The sequence below is a fragment of the Python bivittatus genome, unplaced genomic scaffold (assembly GCF_059951505.1).
Source record: "Python bivittatus isolate LINGU-HERP-01145 unplaced genomic scaffold, Pbiv_v1 ctg000560_np1212, whole genome shotgun sequence".
Taxonomy (NCBI): Eukaryota; Metazoa; Chordata; class Lepidosauria; order Squamata; family Pythonidae; genus Python; species Python bivittatus.
The window spans coordinates 6,207,499-6,231,417 of record NW_028277083.1 but is presented as its reverse complement, the minus strand read 5'-3'; the positions used below and the strand labels follow the sequence as shown (position 1 = coordinate 6,231,417).

The 23,919-nt window shown below is 42.5% G+C and overlaps 1 protein-coding gene and 1 non-coding gene across 2 annotated transcripts; both read left to right on the top strand.

Annotated features, from left to right (window-relative positions):
* Window positions 1–3,751: 3,751 nt before the first annotated feature.
* LOC103065638 (radial spoke head 10 homolog B) lies at window positions 3,752–23,703 on the top strand. Its single transcript, XM_025164733.2, has 20 exons — window positions 3,752–3,993; window positions 4,690–4,765; window positions 5,100–5,168; window positions 6,424–6,597; window positions 7,667–7,752; window positions 8,296–8,416; window positions 9,229–9,405; window positions 10,851–10,992; window positions 11,477–11,598; window positions 12,152–12,341; window positions 15,734–15,842; window positions 16,718–16,797; window positions 16,936–17,084; window positions 18,138–18,245; window positions 18,559–18,738; window positions 19,119–19,284; window positions 19,857–19,940; window positions 20,809–20,931; window positions 22,044–22,242; window positions 22,983–23,703. Exons 1-20 carry the CDS (start codon window positions 3,752–3,754, stop codon window positions 23,191–23,193), a joined length of 2,808 nt encoding a protein of 935 aa, XP_025020501.1. The 3' UTR covers window positions 23,194–23,703.
* LOC112540304 (U2 spliceosomal RNA) lies at window positions 14,303–14,493 on the top strand. Its single transcript, XR_003084374.1, has one exon. It is a non-coding gene; the product is annotated as a U2 spliceosomal RNA (small nuclear RNA).
* Window positions 23,704–23,919: the final 216 nt, after the last annotated feature.

Below are 23,919 nucleotides of genomic sequence, written 5' to 3'. Positions count from 1 at the left end.
ATACCTAAAAATTCTTTGTGCTTTAACGGAGTGGTTCTCATCTACAACCTAAAATGGGATGGCCAGTTCCTGTAAGCATAATACGGATGGTTAATGCCAAGTGTCAGTTTTACAGGACACTGGTGTCATGGCATTTTAGTAACTATGAGATGAAAGGCTTAAACAATTATTCTGTAGTAATCCAGTCTTTAGTAACTGGTTTATCTAATAGCGAATGAATGATAAAGTTTGAATCGATCAGTTACTTTATTACAAGCCACAGACCCATCATACAATTAGATCACGTACGATGAAGTAAGATAGAGAAAAGAGGAAAAATATAATAAGACTAAAACAATACAGCACTCTCAGGCTTTAGGGAATATGCTACACAGTACAGCCAACAATTAATTTCCCAACAATAATGCATAGATTCTACAGGCTGCTAATGTAAACTTTGCAACAATTTGAATTATTTAGGTTCCTGATCTACCAGATGACATTGGATACAGAATTCATTCAGATGTTTAAGGAACGGGCTAGTTAGAGGTGTTAAAACCTCCATGTATGTCCCTCTATAGAAGCTATAGTAGAAGCAGTGATTCTCTACCTCAGCAACTTGAAGATGTGTGGACCAACTCCCAGAATTCCCTTGCTAGCATGCTGGAGAAGCTTAAGCTGTGTGGACTTCAACTCCCAGAATTCCCCAGCCAGGACGCTAGCTGGGGAATTCTGGGAGTTGAAGTCTACATATCTTCGTTGCCAAGGTTGGGAAATACTGCAGTAGAGTAACACGTGGACCAGTGGTTTGATATTCCCAGGCTGGCAAGACACACCCTTTCTGCAAAATAGATTTTCTGAAACTTGCCCTCTAGGACAGGTGAAGGCAAGATGTCAAAACACAACAGCGTAAAGGTCCCGGTGATAAACCTGAAGTCTGGTATTAACTACCATACAGGCAAAAAATATAATGCATAACCATGAGAAGCCGCACCTGAGTTAATAGACTGGACACAGGCTGTGTCTGTTAGGAAAGTATTGAAGAATTAGTAGGGAAAATCTTGTTTCCCAAGACACTCCCTGATTTCCCCGAATAACTACAGTGACCCTATTTTCTTGGAAAAAATAGAGGTCCAACCTGAAGAAGGAGCAAATATGAAAGAGGTTCATCAGGATAAGAAAAGCCAATTGTTTTTGTTGATAACTTCGCTTTGCAAAGAAAAATTCAAGCGCAAAACCAAGAAAATAAAAAATGAAATAAATCCAGAGGAGAGCTTTCTGAAATAAAAGGACTGTCCTTTCTATAATAAAGGACGTACGGTCACTGTACGAGTAACAAATACAACATGGATTGGATGGTGAATACCTTTGGTTCAACGTTACTCACTATGTTAAACCAGGGTTCCTCAACCTCGGCAACTTGAAGATGGGTGGACTTCAATCCCCAGCATTCCCCAGCCAGCATGGCTGGCTGGGGAATTCTGGGAGTTGAAGTCCACCCATCTTCAAGTTGCCGAGGTTGAGGAACCCTGCTTTAAACAGACTCTGCCCAAACCGTTTTGTGAACAGTCACTCTACTGTATGCGAGTGACTCTCTGGCTCCTGTGTCACCAGGAAGCCCTGATTCCCCTTCTGAAATGGCATTAGTTTAGCATTTTCATCACTGCTTTCTCACATGGGGCACTATGGACCCTTTTGCAGTTTTGCAACTGGGCGGGGCCGGGTTTGGGCCTTTTCCCTGCCTCGAAACAAAAGTGGGCCTTTGCAAGTCAGAGCGAGTTTTCGCAAAGCTTTCCAAAGCGCAGGCAGGTGAACCCGGAAGGGGAGGCGGCCCAGGGCCCGCTCATCTCTTGGAGCAGCAAGGAAGGCCTCTCGCCCCGCCCAGGCCTGGGGTTGCTATGGCCACCACCCAGCCCTGCCTGCGGTTGCCATGGCCACTGCTCAGGCCTCAAACAAGGCCGCTCCCACTTGCATCGCAGGAAAGGTTCAGGCGGCCTTCCCTGCACATAAACCCACCACAGCCTTGCGGAGGGAGGCTGAGGGTGCAAAATAGCGGGGATTTCCAAAGAGGTGGATTTTATTTTTTCCTGGTTTTTTTCCCGGTCCTGAGAGCCAGTTCCCCAATTCCTCCTCCTGTTCCTGCGATGACTGGCGCTGTGATGGCAGATTTCTCAGCATCCCTCCAGGCGTGCTGATGGTTGTTGCAATGATTCAAGGGTGTTTTTTTTTATTACTATTATTTTATTCTTGTTCTTCAGTCATCCAGTTTCTAGGTGGCCCAAATCCGGATCAACTCTGGGTCTCTCTGCTTTCAAAAGGTGTTTTAAGGTTGCTTAGAAAGTCAGCTGGATTGTGTTAAAGAGCGTTTGGGATTTTTAAATGTTGCCCTCCGGAAGGGAAACGTTTTTTCAAAGGGATTTACAATCCAAATATTATTAAAAATAAAAACGATGAGCTAAATCCCCAGTTTTTAGAAAGGGATCTATTTTTTAAAAAGTGTGCTATGAGTACAGGGACCCTATTTTCTTGGAAAGAATAAAGGAGCAACCTGAAAATGGAGTAAACCTGAAAGAGGTTCATCAGGATAAAAAAAATAATAATTGTGTATAACTTTGCTTTACTTTTAATTATTTTAATTTATTTTTAATTCAAGAGCAGAACTAAGGAAAACTTTACAAAAATGCATATTCTAACAATAACATCTAAAAAGCATAAAAAGCCTTGAAGTTTTAAGCAGCGAGTATTAAAAAGGATTTCTGCCATCCGACTGTGCATTAAGGAGTCCCCTTTGTCCGGGAAAAGTGAAATGACCAAAATAAAGGACAAAAGGGAGTTATTGAAAAAAAGTAATGAAATCTAAAGGACAGCTGTCTGAAATAAAGGGCTGTCCTTTATAAGAAAGGACATATGCTATGAATTACATGCTAATAAAGCAATGTAAAATAAATGTAATATCTCCTGCTCGTATTGAGGATTTTATGTAAGTGATCTTGTAGCATAGAAATCCTGTTGTGTTGCAAATTTTTGCTATTTAGGGACATAGAAAACACTGCGAGAAGAATGACCATCTGCAGCAGTAACCTTGCTTACCTATGTTAGAAAGTAGTAAATTCTTCTAACACCTACGAAAATTGTAACTTTTTTATGTGTCAGGTTTTATTTATTTTACTAGATTTCTGGTCAATGACTGTCATGAAGTTTTGCTTTGCTTTGCTTTTACAGTCAGTATCATCGTTGCCCCTGTCCTGAATTAGTCAAAGAAGAAAATAAGTATTAAACTTAATAATTTTTTAAAGTTGGTCTTCTGGACCTATCTGAAGCTGGGGTGTGTATAGGGTATGGTCCAAAAAGTAAAGATGGTGGCCACGGTGGTGTGATCAAAGCTCTACCTGTTTTTTTTTATGCAACTGAGTTTATTTTAGCAGGGCAAGGAAGAAATTATGGGGAGATTTATGTTTTTAAATCTAAAGGGAAAACAGGAAAGCTTTGGGTACATAATTATATCACATGCTCCTCTGGATGCCTGGATATTTTGGACTTTAATTCCTATCAGTGCCAGCTAGGAATTGTGAAGTTTGTCCTCCCTAAACCTCTGGAGAACCTCAGCTTGGCTACATCAACTTATGGCATGTTCTTGCATCTCATTCAATCATTTCTCTCTCTGCAGAGCAGGCAGGTCTCCTAATGAAATATCTCTTTTTCCCGTCTTGAGATTAAAAATAGGAGCTGCAACTCTTTGCAAGGACAACTAATTCTGCCGTAAGTTGGAGCAATGGGTAAAGATAAGAAGAAAGACAGTAAAAAGGGGGAGAAGTCTACGCCTACTCCTGCCCATGACATGTCCATGGAATTAGCAACTTCCAACCAGAATGTCCCACCTCTTGCAGACCAGGGGGACGAACACTTGGCTACCCACGTAGCTTCCAAAGAAGAAACCAAGGACCCAGAGCCCCCTCCAGCCCCTGAACCCATTGAGTATGAAGAACCAATCCTCACACAACTCATTGTCGAAAGGTAAAGCCAGAGTTTAGCTAAAAATGGGGGAAGTCCATTGGGGATTGCTATCTGAGGAGTTTTTTGACCAATTTTGGGGTCTGAGTCCCTGCTCATGATTTTCTATTGTTCCCCAGCTTGTGCCCCCCAGATATGTTGGATCCTCAACATCCAGAATTCCCAACCACCTAGCTGAAATTCTGGGAGTCGTGATCCCCACATATCTGGGAGAAGGAAAGGCTGTCTTCTTTTTCAGTTTTAGATGGAGAGGCTAACCAGAGACTCAAATGACAAATGAAAGGGTTTTCACGCTATCGACAACATAGCATTCAAGCCATGTTTTGTTTTCACCATCTTTTGCCAAACCATCAGGGCCTGTTTTGCTCACTGTGCTACACCACCACAAACCAGGGTTAATAAATCACAATGGGTGAATTCATTCAAATGTAAAGCCAAAACCAACCAGGCTTGTTTAGTGAAATATGTGAAGCTGGTTTGCAGGTGGCTGCACATTTGCCATTTTCCAGTCTCGAGAAGATTCCTCTGGACAGAGAAGAAAAGCTGGCTAGGTTTAAGATTTCCATCACTGCTGCCTTTGGACCAGAAAATGTGCATTACAGGACCCTATGTTCCTTTGACCATGCCCAAAATGTCAGTGTTCACCATATGATTTATTAACACAGGTGAGTTTTCATCTTGAATTTATGTTCTTCATAGGTACGAGGGAGAAAAGGTCCGTGGATTATATGAAGGGGAAGGAACTGCCTATTTTCAAGGAGGCAACATATACAAGGTGACAACACCTGTCATAAATTTAAGGATATATAATTTCCTTTGGTGTGATAGGCCCATTTCATTATTTCCTTGAAGAGTAGGATGGATTTAAAGAGTAGCATCTTTTGTTTCCTACACATTGGTTGAAAAATTCAAGCGCAAAACCAAGAAAATAATTTGGTTGAAAGTGTGGTGTGAACTCAGCCATGGTGAAAAAACCAGGGCTGATTCAGTTACCAACTTTAAAAGAAGAACCAGAGTCTTTTGCAGAGGTGTAGAGGTCTGCCTTTTCTTACTGTTCTGTGATTTTAGGGATCATGCCACACACTCATCAGCTTCCTGTCATTTTGTAGGGCATGTTTTCGGAAGGCCTCATGCACGGGCGAGGGACTTACACTTGGATTGATGGAGTGCAGTACGAGGTAAGTACTTAGAGAAGATCAGCTGTCATTGCAACTGATTGCAAATCAGAACAAAGAAAAGAAAACTGGTAACTTGTAAGCATGCAAACTGGACTCCTTGGGTTTAGATGACTTTAGAATTATAATCTTGTCAGAAGGATCAGACCAGACACCTTCTCTTTCCCTGGTTTGTTTCCAAGCTGAAATTCCAATATAACACACCAGACAATCAGTGGAGGTCAAAGAAAATATGTTTATTCAACCCAAAATTGTTAAGTAACTTTGAGTGGGCAGCCGCAATGGACTGCTTCTCCATCTCCCTTTTTATAGGTTTTTTTAGTTTAAGAATTTAGCCAATCATCAATGGAATGGAATGTGTTACCTTATTACAAACAAAAGCTTCCTTATCTTAGAATTAAAGCAGATGCCTCCTTATTTATAGTTAAACAGATATCTCTTTCTCTAGAGCTAAAACAGATGTCTTCTTAAATAGGCATTTTATCTTTCCTCTACATATGTTTTTCTATTCATAAGATATAGGTCTTCCTTTACATGGGCCTCTCTACATGATGTCTCTTTTGTTTCTAATGGAGAAACCAGCTTTTATAAATGACCTTACTGCCGCCTATACAATCTTTCCTTAATTTAAACTTATTGTAAACAAGTAAGAAAAATATTCACTTTTTTGTGAGATGGGCGGTATCTAAATTTGAAATATAAATAAATTAAATAGATTAAAAAATTCTGACCATCTCTTTCTGCCTTTCAGATGTACTACAGCTCCCATTGTCCTCTAAGTAACACAGCCCTTTACTGCTTTTGCAAAAACACTCACCCTTTCAGATGTGATTATTATAACTCTCATTTTCTAATGCTAGAGATGGGCATTGTAATAATCACATTTGAAAGGCACCAGCTTAAGGAAAGCTGACCAAGGGCAGAAATATAGGCGGAAGGGTCATTCACTGAAGTTTCAGCAAAAGCTCATGTTTGGGAAAACGAAGAATAACCACTGAGATTTAAGGACACAGCTTTATTTTGCTCTACAATCATTTGCAGTTCTTTCTTGCTGTTTGGAGGGGGGGAGGTTTATAGAACATGAGTGCATTTAGAATTAAAACCATAATCCATGCTAAAATCTCCGTTTTGCGGATTGGAATGGAAGGCAGATCTCTTTGCTCAATGTTGTCAATTTTTCCTACCTTTCCAGGTGAAATGAAGAGATGTTGGTTTCAGGAGTGGGTTGTTGTTTTTCCTGTATCTTCATCTGTTGTAGGGAAACTTTGTGAAGAACCTGCAAATGGATCATGGCAGTTACAAGTGGCCAGATGGGAGCATGTATGAAGGCGAGGTGAAGAACGGGATTAGACACGGTTTTGGCATGTACAAATGTGGCACCTATCCCGTTTCGTATATTGGCCAATGGGTTGAAGGCAAGAGGCACGGCAAGGTAGTGAAAATGGGGTCACTGAAATCACGGTTGTCATGGCTAGATTCTGTGCAGAAAGCTCTCCTTTGCAGACAGTGGCTGCCAAATCCAGAATCAACTTAAAAATCCTCTTCCTGGCCTGATACAGATTTGCACTTGACTGAATGACTGAGACTGTAGGAGGAGCACCGTGTTAGTTGCACCACACTTAGTAAACCTCAGGAGTCTGGGAGCACCTTCTTCAACTAGCACATTTTATGAAAAGGCAGAAGTTTCATGAGCTGCACATTTCATTCACTGAGGAAGTGAGCTACAGCTCCTGAAAACTTCTGTCTTTTCATAAAACGTGTTAGTCAGAAAAGGTGCTCCCAGACTTCTTCTGATTTCTGGATTCCAAATAGGGGTCTTCTTTTCACACCTTTGAAAACTTGTGTTCAGCCTAGGCCCCCTCTGGTGGATCTACCTCCTATTTCAACTAAAACATCTACCAAAGAAACTTCTCTTGCTGTAGGCCTCAGATGGGCAAGGAACAGCAGAAGAGCTCCAGCAACTGCACACCAGATGATGATGCATGGGGGCTGCTTGGAAAAAATGGACCCTCAGCCCTTTTCATTACTGATACAACTTTGTGCCACTATGAGGCATCAAAGACATCATCTTTGGGTGGCCCTGTAAGCCATCCCCAGGCAGAGATCTTCCTTCTTTAATTATCTCAATCTTAACAACATTCTGTTTATGTACTTAGAACATTTGGACCTGCACATCAGCTGGAAGAGTTCCCTGGATAACTTATAAACCACTTTTAAGGAAAGGAAAACAAGGATCCCCTCTATTAGATCTACAGTCTGAACTAGACATGGCATACATGTGTGCACAAAGATGGGGGAAGAAAAAGAAAATAACCTTTGGGTACTGGTTCTTAGCTGAATATGGTCTTTCCTTCTGCCAGCTACAAAGAGGCCAATCTGACTGATGGATAACTTTTTAAGTGCTTTAGTAATGTAACCATGCCTTCTGCTTGTGTAAAACCTGATGGGCGATACTTAAGCCATCTTAAGTTCATTAACGCATTTGTGCAATTGATTTTTAGGGCACCATTTACTACAACGAAGCAGGTTCTTCTTGGTATGAAGGAGACTTTGTGAACAATATAAAAAGTGGATGGGGGATAAGATGGTAAGATGATAAGCTTGCTCCCCACGTATTTAGTACCTTCTCTGTGGTGAAGTTATAATTTGATGGACACTTTTGGAGGAGCTACAGCTAAGATATTGTTGGCCCTGGATTGCAAAAATCTTCACCCCCCTTTTAGGGAGCTGGTATGTATTTTATCATAATAAAATACAACTCTGGGATTTTATTTTTTTAATTATAAAAGAGGAAATACAGTTTGATGAGCAACCAAGTCTCAGGGCAAAGGGAAGTGATGATAACGCTTCAAACTCTGCTGTGTTCATGAAGAAAACTGCTCATCCATTTTTTTTTTTTTTGAGAGGGAAGCTTATGATGTATGGCATCTGATGTACATTGGACCTCCTATCCCAGAATTTCCAGCAAAAAATGCCTATTTTGGCTGGGGATGCTGGGAGCTGAATATCCATCTGGAAGGTGGTGCCTGGTTGGGAAAGGCTGATCTATCTTAAAATAATGTTCCTCCATGATGATTGTCACATAAATGATTGCTGCAATGTTGACTTCCTTCTCTATCTCCTTGAACAGTTACAAGTCTGGAAATATCTATGAAGGCCAATGGGAGAGAAACCTGCGCCATGGAGAAGGACGAATGAGATGGCTAACATCTAACCAAGAATACACTGGGAAGTGGGTTAATGGCATACAGGTGAGGCCAAAAGGGAACAAGAGCTTAAATTTTACAGGCCTGTTTGCAATTTGTCTTCACTTGTACTAGGTCATCACTGGCCCTTCTGACGTTTATATGCTGTTCCGGGCAGATAAGCAGCCAATACCAGTAAAATGAAACTCAAAAATGCTAAAATTCCAACATTGTATGAGAGAAAAATAACTTTTTCTCTGTTTTCCATGCTATGTGTGATTTTATATACCTCCATCATGTCCCACCTCTTCCAGCACATCTCCTTTACAGGTCATCCTCATTTAGCAACCACAGTTGGGACTGGCAACTCAGTCATTAAGCAAAGTGGTTGCTAAGTGAAACTGCGACGGTGCTTATGATCTGACTTCAGCCTTCCTTTGCTTTACAGACCTGCAAAGGTCATAAATGTGAGGACTGGTCATAAAATTACTTTTCCATCACCATCGTAACTGTGGGGATTACAAGAATGCAGCAAGTCCTAGTAGCTTCATTTTGCCATTAAATATGCAACTTTAAAGTCAGTATTGAATATAAAATTCATCTGGATTTTTTTAAAAATAAAGGCTGAACTAGGTTTGATTAAGAGATGCTATGGACCGGAAACCAGACATTTTCCCCCTTCCTCCAACTATAAATGGTCTTGTATAGACCAAGTCCCTGAGAGACTCTCTAGTTCAGTGTTTCTCAACCTTGGCCACTTTAAGATGTGTGGACTCATGCTGGCTTGGGAACTCTGGGAGTTGAAGTCTATGCATCTTCAAGTGGCCAAGGTTGAGAAACACTGCCCTAGATAATGTTTTGTTGTTTTATTTCCCTAGCACGGGTGTGGTACCCACACTTGGTATCTGAAGAGAATTCCTGGGTCACAGTATCCCCTCAGGAATGAATACGTGGGAGATTTCGTCAATGGCGATCGGCACGGACACGGGAAATTCTTCTTTGCGAGCGGAGCAATGTATGATGGAGAATGGGTTTTGAATAAAAAGCATGGCAAGGTAAACATGGAAAAGTTGGGGTGGGGGGAAGAGTTTCAACATTAGAGCAGCCAACTTGCCTTCTCTAAATATGAAGCAATCCTTGTTTCTCTCTCGTCTTCCTTGTACTGTTTTTTTTTTAATAGTGTCCTTGTCCACACTGCACCCTCATCCTGAGTGAATTTAACTAGTTTATTTCATTAACCCGTTTTCTGGGTTTGTAGAATACAACTAAGTCCCTGGGCTTAGTTCATATTACAAGCTAGGCTGAAAGGTGGTCCACTGGTGGTGATTCAGTCTGTCTTATGGACACGCATTCTAAAACGTTTGAGCGAGGATCCTGCTTCTCATTTATAAATCTCTCTCTATGTCGATATTTTATATTCAGTACATTAAAAGGGATCTGTTATTATGCACCCACTGCAAACAACTGAGGTCCTCAATAGGTCTCCATCAGCGCTTCTCCTGAATTTAGGCGTTTGGTACCTTTCTTTGGGATCTCTGAGCCTCCTCCAATGATTACGGGCAGAATTTTGTAGTGGAAAACCGACCAAGGTTCTAGTTAATTTCTATAATGGGGTTAATACGTCAAATTTATCACAGAGGAAAACAACAGTCAATCTAAGACAGTTTCTTCAAGTTGAACTCAACACTTGGTGGCTTCATGGACACGCTGATCGTTTTCTTGGCCACGGTATGGAAGGCGCTTGCCACTACCTTTTTCCAGACTGTTTTTTGACTTCCCATTCTGTAATGGTATGTGGCAAAGACCTTGGAAGGCTGGGTGAAGAGATGCTGCCTTGGGAATGATCAGATAAGAGAGGGCACAGCTGTACAATAAAGTAGAATGAGCTCATTTGGTCGTGTTTCCTGTCTGGTCTACCTGGTAAGTCTGACATCTAGTAGATGTCAAACCTTATGAGGAAAGACTCTGGGTATTTTAGCCTGAGGAAATGTAATGGCATGTAGGAAAGACCTTGGGAGACAAGGCAGAGAGATGCTGCCTAGGGAACAGTCAGATAAGAGACGGCATAGCCCACAGCTGGATAATGGATGGGGCAAGAGGCTCAGAAGGGACCCTCCCTAGTTTCTTGGGCTGTGAAGGAGATGGTGGGAGATCTGTACTTTCAGACTTGCAAGATTCTGTTCATGTAGCTTTACAATAAAGTAGAATTAGCTCATCTGGTTGTGTTTCCTGTCTGATCTACCTGGTAAGGCATTCTAAACTACTCTGAGATTTCTGGGATTTCTCCCATTCAAGTACTAACCAGATCCAACCCTGCTTAGCTACTAAAATGTTTCTCATCCCTGATCTAGTTGTACCCATTTCTAGCCTACCGTCCTGTCTCTTCCTCTAATGTTGCAAACCAACAGCACTGGGAGAAGTACTACTGAGAGAGGTGTTGTGTAGGTGGTTAACAGAGTTTTAAAAGCAGAGCACCTATGAGCAGTTACTTCTTCCTCAGGGTAAGCTAGTCTTCAAGAATGGCCGTGTGTACGAAGGCGAATTTAACTACGATCACATAGTGGAGTGTCCAGCCTTGCAAATTGACATGACAAATATGGAAGAACTGAGCAACCAGGGTCTGAAGGGCTCTTCTGGCATAGGTGAGTTGCTTCAAAATAGATGGAGGAAAAAATTAGACTTGATGACCATTGTCTAAGGTGCTCCATTAACCCTGAAGACGTCTGGTGACTTCATGGACATAGGTGGTCCATCCCAATCTTAACCAGGTCATACCTTGCTTAGTTTTTTTGAAATCAACCACGATTAGCTAGGTGCTGCTGGGAAATTTAATTGACGTAATGTCTATCTGAACTTTGTTTCCACAAGTTTTCCCCCACACTCTTGAAACGTTCTCAGCTCGTAGAATGTCATAAGTAAGTTTCAAAATACTGAAGAAAAGAATGCATTTGAAAGGTGTATTTTGAAAGAATGGGAGTATGCGTTTAAAGCCTTTTTTAAAAAATGGGGATTTGCTTGTTTATCCTTCCTGTAGGTGTCCTCGGTTTCCAGGACTGTGTCTTACTTTCAAAAAAGACTGTAGTAGAGAATGGATGCATTTGTCGTTTTCTCTTTTTCATTGTCTAGATAGTATCAAAGTTGTTGATCACCCAGGAAGTTCATCTACATCAGGGCCAAACATTGAAATAGATCTGTCAACTTTGCTGGCCTTATTTCCAGAAAAAGATAAGGAAGATGAAATCAAACAGGTACAGGATGCCTCCCCACGGCTGATCTACACAACCATAAAGCCTAGGAAGATAGAAATAAACCAAAGACACTAACAAAAAAAGTTAAGAAGGATGGTTCTTCAGCAAGAAGCACTACAGCACGAGTGAGGAATTGGAAACCTTTTCAAGCATTGAGAGTGTTGTTGCAATGAAGAAAAGAACGGCCAAACTCTTATGATGTTTGGAAGTGGTATCTATGATTTTACACAGTCCAGAACAATGTTTCTCAACCTTGGCAACTTTAAGAAGTCTGGACTTCAGCTCCCAGAATTGCCTGGCCAGTATGCTAGCCAGGAAATTCTGGGAGTTGAAGTCCAGATTTCTTAAAGTTGCCAAGGTTGAGAAAATACTGGTCCAGAAACTTCACTAAGCAATGTCAGAGGCTGATGTTTTGTAGTATTGTCCTCTTCTGTGCTGGAAAAGGGACCGATGCACATACGCAATACATCTCCAGTACCCTAGTAGCTTAAATATCAGTTATGGCCATATCAATCCTCACCTCTTATTCTTTATTCACTTTTTCTTCCCCTAGACGGAGTATGCTGTGCTGAGACATATCTCCAAGCTGAGGAGAATCTACACCTTTTACAGCAGCCTTGGCTACAACCACTCCCTCGATAACACCTTCCTGATGACCAAGCTGCAATTCTGGCGGTTCTTGAAGGACTGCAGATTTCATTACTGCAACGTGACGCTGGCTGCGATGGACCGGATCCTGAACGGTCTGCATTTTTCATTACAGGCCATGCAAATGCTTTCTTTACCTTGTGATGTCTCTCCCTACCGCAGGTTCTGGTTTGTCCCAAAGTCTAGTTAGTTCCAAAGCCATTGGTGGTTTTGAACTGGAGCCATTGCAAAGGACTGTTCCGTTAGAACAGGTATAACATTCCCAAAATTTAAGAGTTTATTGGGGGATTCTTAGCCCAGCCACCACCCACAGTAGCACCGAACCAAACGAAGCCAAACTTAGATCAATACTGTGGTTGCCCCCCAGATAAACACATACAGCATGCAGAGAAGGCTATGGGGGGCGTGGGGCGGGCACCACCCACAGTAATATCTATCTAGGGATGTAGCATGACCACCACGAGCACCAGTTGGACATCCTGAAGACAGGAGAAACATTTGCACCATTGTGCTATTACTGTGATTCCATTGCTTTATAGCATTTGCAGAGTAAACCAGGCAGCGTATTAAGAGCAGAAGTAGCAGAGTTTGAATATCCCATAGCTCCTGACAGCCGCTCCTTCAGTCAATCCATAGATTTAAACTTTGCTTCGCTTCCCTGGGAAGAAACGCCACTGAAGATGAATCTATATATACATATGATGAATAAATAAATCAGATGAATTAAAATCTATACTTGAGTGGGGGGGTGGGGGGAATCAGTGGAAGGTTTTGTGTGTGTGTGTGTGTGTGTGTGTGTGTGTGACATTGTTGACTCCTGGCCCCTGCCTGGACAAGTCCCTGCCATTTTCTTGGCAAGATTTCAGAAGTGGTTTGCCATTGCCTCCTTCCTAGGGCTGAGAGAGAGTGACTGGCCCAACATCACCCAGCTGGCTTTCTGCCTTAGGCAGGACTAGAACTCACAGTCTCCTGGTTTCTAGTCTGATGCGTTAAGGCAGCATTTCTCAACCTTGGCAGCTTGAAGATGTGTGGACTTCAACTCCCAGAATTCCCCAGCCAGCATGGCTGGCTGGGGAATTCTGGGAGTTGAAGTCCACACATCTTCAAGCTGCCAAGGTTGAGCAATGCTGCCTTAACCACTACGCCATCCTGGCTCTCTCAATGGAAGATTGCTTCATTTGTTAGCCTGTGACAACTCCTTCCTCTACAACATTTTCTTTTTTATTTTCTTCCTCCCCGGGCCACTCCTTTTAACATACCCAGCCGCTTCCTTTTGCTTTTTTTTTTTTTAAATACATATTCAGATTGCTCATACCTTTTACAGTTTACAAGATCCTCCAGTCGGTCCTCGAAGCATGGAAATATCCATTTTCTCATGGTTCTCTTGCAATCGATGGGGTTATTTCCCCCCCTTCTATTCTTCTTTCCTTTTGGGAAGCGGAATTTTCTTTTCTTTTTTTTAAAATCGCTTTTTGCAAGAAGGAATGGAGAAGAAAAATGACTCAGACAGGGAAAGATGTAAAGACGGAGAAACAGAAAGCAATGAATTGGAATCAGGAAAGATATAGAGGCTAATTTCTATTCCTGGAAAAGTTTCACGTCCAAATCTCTGCCAGGTGAAGCATGAAAGAGTGAGCTGCAGAAACCAGCTGAGTGTTGTTCCTGTTGCTGTTTTTAAGTAGAGGATAATAAAAGAATACGTAGTCTAAGAGAAAGAATTCAGAAGCAATGACCTTCAAAGCAAACTTAACAAGAATCATCAGAGAGCACGGAGAGGTAGTGGGTGGACCTATGCAAATCTAGCGCCAATGGGGAAAGCAGGAAGCCCCAGACTTGACATAATCAAGAAAACGTATAAAATCTGCAGATCATCATCAACCGGAAGGAGTTGGTCCCTGTGGGTTTTGGAAAAGATGTGTTTTCGGAGGATACCCCTGGGATCAGGAGCCAACCCGACCCCACTTTAGCCCTCAGCTGGTCTGCGATTTAGCTCTTCTCTCCCTAACTCCGAATGTCAACGGAAGGGATGTCTTCGGAATCTCTCCGACTTACGGGTATCGCTTCTCGGCCTTTTGGCTAAGATCAAGTGTAGTATCTGTTCTTATCAGTTTAATATCTGATATGTTCTCTATTTGAGAACGATGTATTAAGCCGATTTTTGTAACTAGGAGTTGGAACAGGGGCTTGCTCCGTCCTCTCCACGCATTGACCTGGTATTGCAGTACTTCCAGGACCAGTGCTCCCCGATTCGGTTCAATGGCAGATTAACTTCTTTCTCGATTAGTTGCTGTTTTGCTTAGTTCTTTGTCTCCTTGTTTCTACATGTTTTTCTTGGTTTTATTCCGTCTTATTTGTTCCTTGTATGTGTTGTCCACCCATGTTTCTTTCTTCCACCCGTTGCCCCTTTTATTATTCCTTTCTCCTTCTGTCTTTGTTTCTCCCCTTGTGTTCTACCACTTTTCTATCGCTCTACTCTTTCCACCCATTTTGTTTTTCCTGCTCCTCCATCATCTTCTCTTTCTACCCCAACTCCATGCACCCCCACCCCTTTTCCTTCTCCTGCTCCGTTACTTTGGGGATTTTCTTAATTTCTCACTGTTGCTCCAGTATTAGGCTGATCTTACCTAGTCTCAAAAGGAAAGTACGGCAAAGTGTGGTGAGCTTTGGTGGGGGGACTGCTAGCAGAACTTGGAAGTTGAGGAAGCACCCTGGAAGAGGGCAATGGCAGAGTGTGTCCATATTGCTGACGAGGACTTGGACTTGAGGACATTACTTTTCTTGCTGTTGTTCGTACCAGGAGAGACCTGACTGTTTGGAAGAAGGCTTAGCAGCTTAGAAGATTTCTGTTTTGGGTCAATTTGGAACTGATGAACTATTACCCAGATCCATTGCATTATTTCAGATTGGAATTTAAAGCGTTGAAAACAAAAATGGTCCACCCAGCTGATGCACATAAACACCATACATGTATCTCAATACGGTGCCCTGTTTCTCTTGCACACCCAAACCCCCAACTCTCTGACAAATGGACATTGGGAAAAGCCAATCCGTTTTTCTTACTTAGCAAACTCAACCAATTTTAATCTGATTGTGTTTAATGGAGAAATGCATTTCGACTGAGGAGCAGGTATAAACTTGTAAGTTTCTGGGAAGCAGAGGCAAGGAGGTTGAGCCATATCCAGAATTCCTAGCCATTGAGGGAATTGGGGTCCTAGATCTGAGGAGGAACCGGATGGGGGGGGAGGGAAGAGTTTGGTTTAAGCAGTGTCTATATTGGGATAAATATATATATAAATATATGTATGTATGTATATTCAGTTACCATCCAATGGCCCCTTCCTAAAGAAGACCAGCACCACTGTCTAAAGGCCTAGCTGTCAGATCAGTGAGTGAGGAAATCAATCGTATGTAGCTTAAGCCAGTTCTAGTTATATGCTTCCTACTTAATTCTTCCGTATCTGTGCATGACGGTCTTTGTGTTTTTCAGATAAAACATTACTGGAAGAGATTCATTCTCCATATGAGACTTTGCTCCTTAGGATGTTTTTGACATATCTTATTTATTTGTCCTTCCACATTTATCACAAGGAGTTTGAGTAAGTGGCGCGCAGACGATGAGCTGGTCATGCAGGTTGAGACATGCCTGCGTCTATCCGATTGAGGATCAACGTCAGGGGATTCTAGACTTGCCTCCAATTTAGATGGCTTTAAAAGGCATTTAGACCAAGTCACGGGTAAAGGATTCTACACACAGAGAAATATGTCATAAGGTCAACATTTTGCTTGCTGTTTGATAAATAGGGATGACCTCAGTCAGAACGGGAGCAACGGCAAACTAGCAGCAGCCAAAGACGAGGGACGTTGGCAGTTATAACTTAGTTTCACTTGCAGAGCCACAAGTTCACCACCACTGATCTGGATGAATCAGGGCTATCACCAGTTTAATCCTGGGTTGGCCTGATTAATAACTGAAATTGGCACAACTGCACCCAAGCATAAATCATTCTCTGCTTTTGACATGATGCACCTTCTCTCCTGATTGTCCTCTTAGAAGCAGCATCCCTGCCCAGGTGTGGGAGAAGCTTCTTCTAGGGGCGATGTCTACCTCCTGCAGTTAATTCTCAGGGCAGACTTCATATTTTTTTTTCTAATGCTGTCTTATTAATGGAAGCAGCTTTTCATTCAATTAAAGTGATTGTTTTAAATCTGAATCTAACCCAGCCTTCTCTCACCCAACACTCTTCAGATGAGTTGGAACTGCACTCCCAGAATTAATTCCTGGGCCAGGCGGGTATGGAAATGCCAGGTTGGACTGACCAATTAGCAAATCTAACCAGTTAACATAACTAAAGGGTGAAAGCATCTCAGATGAAGAACACACTCAACCTAACTTTTTTTCCTGAACTTTTTAAGCTGTTTTTGCCAACTGTTCCAGTGGCAACCCCATAATGGTGGTCTTTTCTAACCCTAGTGATAGAAGTCCCCGCCTGTTCAAGTGCTTCTCCAAGTTGATGACCAAGAATATTAGTCCCAATGCCTGCCATGTCAAAGGTAGAATCAAGTTTTGCTTAGCTGGTTGGTTTTCTGACCTTCTCCAGTTTCCTCTGCCATGTTCAACTAATTAATATCCAATTAATTATGTTTATCTAATTAATAACTTCAGACACCTCTTTCTGCTCATCTTCACAGGCATTTTGTTCAGTGATCGACAGCAAGCAGTCTACGCACTCAGTTACATTGATAAGTGCTGGGAGATTTTCCAGGCGTTCTGCAGACCTAGAGCTGTAGCTCCTTATGAACCTACAATGAAGATGAGAGACTTCCTTTGGATGCTGAAAGTAATCTTAACTCTCAGAAGGTTTAGCAGCAGATCGTTAGCCGACCTTGACTGATCTTGTGGCAGGCTGTTAGCTAGATTGGCAAATAATTAAAATCATTATGTCCATGTAATCACCAAGAGTCAGTGGAAGATTCTCATTCCTTTGTACCTGGATCAGTCACAAGCACACCTTGCCTGGTTTAGATAATTTAATAAAATCTTCTTCCCCAACTTGGTGCTTTCCAGATAAGTTGGAAGTACCGTTATGTATGGATCCACCCACGTGACCTCTATGGTCAGAAATGGTCAGAATAAAATACTGATGTCACTTCCAGGGAGCCCTTTCATGCAGATCTGTCTACAGGGATGGGCCAGGAAAATGGGATGCTTTACCAGATAGCCTCAGGAGCATGGTTCAAACCATTTGGTAATATCCAACAAGGGATCTTTAAATAGCAGTTGAGGTTTTGTAGGCACGGAGATGAAATGGTCACGATCACATTTTTCAGTATGACCAATGCTCTGGATCATTTCTTTGGGGACTTTTGAATATGGAGGAAAAGATGCTTTGAGGTGGGGATATGAGTGATGAAATTCCAAATACAAAAACTGAAGCACATATACGAGTGCTTGACCGTGCAAAATGAGAGGAGAGAAGGGGCATTTTGAATTAAAGCTAGAACGACGAGCTTGGCTGATGCATTTCAAGAATATTTGGTCTCAGTGATGAGTATTTGCAAAAACTCCAAGACGTAGGGAATGTTCCATTCCAGAGAGCTCTGCATAACCCCATTTTTGCATCAGTCAATTTGCATCATCATCACCATCCTCTGGATGGTGCTTTGGGTGTAACCCACATTTTTATACAACTTGAACTAGATATGCCTTACAGAAGCTTTTCTTTCAAGTTATAGAAGTCAAGGAAGAACTGTTGGAAGACCTGAAGGGCCAGGTTGGTGACAGATCATCCTAGAAATCTATGTAATTGCTAAGAGTTGACATTGACTTGATGGCGCATAATCATCAAAATGTGGGTAAAGCTAACCATATTTTGGTTTGTTTCAATCTTCAGGATTTAAGACTCATAAGCAATCAACTAACAGCTACCAAGGTTGTGAATATTCTAGCTAAAGACAGCCCTTGTGTCTCTGATGGAGAGTCCACTAATTTGGAGTGTGAGGTATGAACCTAAGAGACTTTGGGATAATAGATGTGGATGTACAATTTGGCTACAGCAATTTTAAGAAAAAGCTCGCTTTGCGTAGGTGGCTATGGGGGTTTGGGTTACTCAGGCTAGAGTTTTTGTACTTTGGATTTTAAGAAGACCCTCAACCGTCTTAGGCCCATTTGCGTTTTGGTGTATCCTTCAGCGCCTGAAACTTCGCCTGGTTCCTCGGAGTCGATTCCCTGCCAGTAGCTTATCCCTGAATCCTACTCCAGCAGGACTCCTCCTACCCCCTTGCCTGCCTTCTCTTCTTTGGTTTCTCTTTCAGCTTGTCTTCCTTGAGTTCTTTGAAGCTCTAGTAGACTGTGCCCTTATTTATGTCACCGATGAGATGTTGAAGCAGCAAGCTGAAGAAGCTAGCCATGCAGTAACAGTTTCTTACAGAACAGATGAGTTCACAGACAGGACTGGAGTTTCCTCTTTGCCTCCCGAAATGTCCTCTCCTCAGGTTAGTCCATTTGAAGTCAGCCCTGGTTCTCTGGCTGTTCTCATGCAACTAGGTCAGGCAGAGACAAAATAGTTGCATGCTAAGCTGAGATAGTGGTAACCTTGGTTAAGGTTTTTCATGGCTCAGTGTGTCAGGCAGATTCTGTTTGGTTAGTTTAAGCTTTAGCATGTTGTGGGAAACCATTCGATACCGTCTTGTGGGAATGCAATTATTGATAATATCCCAAATTATAACAGGTGGTTAATGAGATTTGTGATTATCCAAGATGAGAGTTGATGTTTGGCCTGGCCCTGGCCAGATTTTGGGGATGGGGGAGAAAGGTTAGGGGTCTTGGCTTCCTTTTTGTTTTAGTCACACTGTGTTCTGTTTTCAACAACTAGTCCTTTCGTACCAGAAGCACCAGCAGCGATGAAGCAAGCACTGAAGCAGCCACTGACGTCAGCACCAGCCACGTTAGCACCAAGTGTTCCTCGAGCAAGATTGTGCATTTCGTGGAAGTGGGCAAGACCAAGAAATCTGAAGGCCATAAAAAGGGAAGTCATAATGGTAGCATCACATTTCCTTGGCCAGATGCTGGATTAACAGCACAGTCAAGTGAAGAAAAGTGAACTGTTCTGCAGTTCCAACCCTCCAAGATGGGATAGGTGGTTCTCTAAATGGACCTTCTTAGTGTGGTTTCCAAAGCCTGGAAGAAGGTCTCTCCATCTTCTCCTTTTCCACCCTTCTAAGAGGCAGCAAAGACCTCCTTCTCTTGGAGGACAGCTCGCTTATGTTGTTACATCTGGGATACCTAGCTTCAGATGTATTTATTTAGTTATCATTTTGGTATCCGCCATAATCACATACTAGCAGAATCCAGAAGAGAAATACGTGTAGCTACCATCCTAGCTCTGCCTGTGGCAATTCAAAAGGCAGGAATTGGCAGGAATTGGCCCATCTTCTTCTTGAGCAGCAACATCAGAATGATGTTGGGAGGGGAACTTGGCAAGTTTCCTTCCTTTCCACTTCTTTCTCTTTGGTGTATCTTCATTTCTGCCTTGCCAAATTTTTCTAACCCCATCCACCCATCTCCCTGCCCCCAATTTATGCCCATGTTTACCTCTTCTTTCCTCAGAAAGCCAAAAGCAAGGAGGGGAAGAAAGAGGATAAACCCCACAAAAGTGGGAAATCCCACAGCAAAGGAAAAGCTGCTTCTCCCCCAAGTGAGTGTAAAACATCCAGGCTGTACAATCTATGAGGCGCTTTAGCTGGGCTCTCGTGAAAACGAGTGGAAGAAATAGTGTTTGCCTGCTGAATGACCTTCCTGAGACAATGCTCCAGGTAGAGGAATTGCATCATTTAAGTTATCCTTGTGGATAGGTTGTAATCCTTTGACATGGTAGCTCTTGACACCAAAAGGTGTTCCAACAACTGGTTACTACTTCCCAATGGGAATGGCCATGGTGACAAAACCTCTACGATTCGTTGGCATCACGGTTTGCACTGTGCCATGCCCACTGAGTTTCCACCACACGCTCAGCCTTCAACCAAGGCTTACAGAACAGAATGGTTGGGTTCATGCGTCACACTAAGACAGAGTCAAACAAGATATATTATAATTTGGTGCAATGTGTAATCCTATACTTGAGCACTGGTGGCCTTCTGAGTTCCCACTTCTTAGATCAGTGTTTCTCAACCTTAGCAATTTTTAAGATATGTGGACTTCAACTCCCAGAATTCCCCAGCCAGCATGGGGAATTTAAGTTAATTAATTTAATTTAATTTAATTTAATTTAATTTAATTTAATTTAGTTTAAGATCTAGGACAATGTTTCTCAGCCTTAGCAACTTTAAGATATGTGAACTTCAATTCCCAGAATTCATGGCTGGCTGGGGAATTCTGGGAGTTGAAGTCCACATATCTTAAGGCTGAGAAACTTTGTCCTAGATCTTCACTGGCACCTCACTGGTAGGGAAAGCATCACAGCTCTGCATCAACTTTCTCCACGTAACTTAAGACTTTTTTTTTCTGCTAAAGACAAAGCACTGTTTGATTACTATTCATTCATTCTGTGTTTCTCCTTCTTTCAGGCGTGGCTGTGAATATCGTGTTTTCTCCTATCCCAGAAGAGAAAGAAACCAAGGCTGAAAGTCTGCCGATTTTAGGAGGGGAGCAGGATAGAAACCTTAGTTATCCAATGAAGGAATTAGCAGGTGTGAGATTTACAAGGTGTTTTTGGAAACAAAACCAATAATGGAGTGCCGAGTCCCTTCATTCCGGCCGACCAGGTTTTCTCCAAATTTGGATAGCGTTAGGTGGGGGAAGACTGGGGTAAAGATTCTGCTTTTAGGAGCTTAACAAAGCACATTCCACAGCTTAGGATTCCGTTTCTGAAGGAAGAAAACACATTTAATTTAATTTAATTTAATTTAATTTAATCTAATCAGTTGGCTTTTTAAGGTTTGAGCTATAAGGGAAGTGATTATCTTTTCATTTTAGCAAATCAAACTAATCTAGCGTATTCTGGATATATTTATATATTTAAAAATTTCTGGATTTTGGTGAGTTTTGTCCAAAGCAATGGAATCCAGCACTGTAGTTCCCAAATTCCCCCTTTGAAATTGACTTTCCAGGCTGTGCAATTAGACAACTGGAAATGTATGTTGGACAAATGTGCCTTTAAGTACTGGCGTTCTCACAAGAGGGCAGTAAAAGAACATCAGAGAAGGGTATAACAAGCGTCTCTTCCTGAGTCTTGCATGGTGCATCATTAAAGGGATGTGTAGGATCAGCTCTGATTGAATCAGATCTGATTCAAGGCATCGGTTCCGTTTGATCCATGGTCGGAAGTGATTTGAGGCACCGAATCATTTTGATTCACTTTTTCCAATCTGTTTTGGGGGGGGGGAGGGGGAATTATTTTCAAAATCATTTAATTGGTCTGGAGGCATTCGATTTATCTTGGGGCTGCAGTCTGCATCATTAATCTGGTCTGGAGGGTTGCGTAGTTTCAGTGCTTTGGTCAAAGCAGCCTTCAAACTGAAGTTTTGCACATCCGTTCCAAATGACGTCTTTGGCCACATCACGCAGAGGGAGCTCCTATCGGAAAAACAGAGTGCGTGAGAATAGAGAAATCCAGCTAGTCCAGCTTTCCCTGGTTGTCAGCAGCATGCCAGATTACCTGTATCCTATTCTAGGCTACTTGGACCTCTTGGACTGGACTGGAGAATTCTTGGCAAAACCTTGGGACTTCTACAGGTTTTGTGTGGTTTTATATAGAGGTATGTCCTTTCTACTACTGTTTTTTTTTTCTTTTCTTTTCCAGAACGGCTTGAAAAACAGAAAAACGAGCAAAAGGACAAGCTCAATCTGTGGATGAGTCAGATGTACATTTTCTTTGTCAACCATTTTTTCGCCAACTACAAGAACTTGCAGCTGGTGAAGGAAACCATGGTAGACAACAGAGCCCGAGAAGCCGAGCATTTGGTGCTGTGGAAAATCCAGGAGGAGGAAGAAGAGGCCAAGTGAGCCATTGGGTTTTGGGGTCTGAACGTAGCCAAGGGGGTGGCCCCAAATGGAAGATTTCTCCATGGGGCCAACCTTCCATGGTTCAAGTTGGGTTGATTTGGATCAAAGCTGTGGCATGGCCACAAGGACACTTTCCTGTCCCACCAGCTAGGTTGGGGCTATGCTCTAAACCAGTGTTTCTCAACCTCGGCAACTTTAAGATGTGTGGACTTCAACTCCCAGAATTCCCCAGCCAGCATGGCTGGCTGGGGAATTCTGGGAGTTGAAGTCCACACATCTTAAAGTTGCCGAGGTTGAGAAACAGTGCTCTAAACCATAATGTGGTTTGGTTTGGTCTCAGTTCAACCCTTCAAAGGGAGTTGGTGAACTAACCATGATTTCTGGTTGCTTACTGACTGCAACTGTGGCTTACCAAATCCAAGGATTTCCTACCTGCTCTGCTTTTAACTTCCCTGCTTCACTTCAAATTTGGCCGAGGAGGGAAGAGTTTAGTCACGGAAAGGATCCCTGATCAACTTTGGCAATCTGGTTTACTGGGGATCACCCCTTAGCAGCGTTGGGATCACAGAGCATCAAAACATTGCACAGGGTTAGGACTTTGGTGTAGACCCTCCTTGTGGGGAAACTGTGGTTTTGACTCAAACAGGGTGGTGGGTTCAAGATCCAAGTTGGTTCCAACTGCAGTTCGGAAGCACGGGTTGAAAGACCCTAGGACTGATCTCCCCTTTGTTCACAGGCTGAAGGCTATGCAGGAGGCCGAGGAAGCCAGGAAATTAGAAGAGGCTGCAGCTGAGAAAGCAGCCTTAGAAGTAGAGGAGAGTTTGTGTCGTGAAGCGGAGGAAAGCCTGAGCCAGCTCCAGTCTCCTCCCAAAGAAGAATCTCCGGCTTCGCTTTCCATCCCGCCCAGTGGCAAGGCAGCCGTAGCAGGGAAGAAGAAGAGGAAGTGATAAGAGGAGTTGCGCGGCCACGATCGACTGGCACCGAATCTCAGCGCTGCGATACAGAGGGTTGGGAGCAGCCTCGAGGGTGAATGTACTTGTCTTATGCAGATTAAAGGGGGAAAAAGCATGAAGCCTTTCAGAAGTTTTCAGATATTTCAAAGCACAGGCAAGCACAGGCAAGGTTCAGTGAGCCTCAGGTGGGAAGGTTACAACCCATTTTTCAGTGGTTGGAAAATAAGTTCCAGTAGCGCTTTAACAGAAAAGCCCATATGAAAACTCTCCCAGGTTTGTGCAAATGTTCTGTACAACTGAAGAAAATGTAGACAAAGGAAATAAATAGGGGTTCCACATTTATTTTCAAGGAGTACATATAATCTTCCAGCCCATCTGGCCTCACAGGGTTCTTGGGAAAAGCATGTACATCATGTTGAGCTCCCAGATGTCAATCTAGTAATAACAGTAAGAAAAAACTTGTTTCCCCAATTTGCCTTATGAGATTTGTTTCAAATCTTGCTGCGGGCTTGGATGTACAAAATTAGAAATGATCAAGCATGTGGAAGGCCTTTCACTTGTTGGTGCAATTCAGGATAAAGTTATTTTCACAGCCCGGCTGCAGCACTTAATCAAAAAGTTTTAAAATGGAAACTCCATTGCTACCCCATAAATGAGACAGCTGGATTTGAAAAGACAACTTATAAAAGTTGCAGATAGCCAGGGCCATCTAAGAGATAA

What these genes read in the sequence shown, in the direction of transcription:
- LOC103065638 (XM_025164733.2), top strand. Translation starts at nt 3,752, where the DNA reads ATGGGTAAAGATAAGAAGAAAGACAGTAAAAAGGGGGAGAAGTCTACG. An exon ending in AGTGGATGGGGGATAAGATG is followed by an intron (nt 7,753 to 8,295) that starts GTAAGATGATAA and finishes CTCCTTGAACAG; the next exon opens with TTACAAGTCTGGAAATATCT. An exon ending in ATTTATCACAAGGAGTTTGA is followed by an intron (nt 15,843 to 16,717) that starts GTAAGTGGCGCG and finishes TTCTAACCCTAG; the next exon opens with TGATAGAAGTCCCCGCCTGT.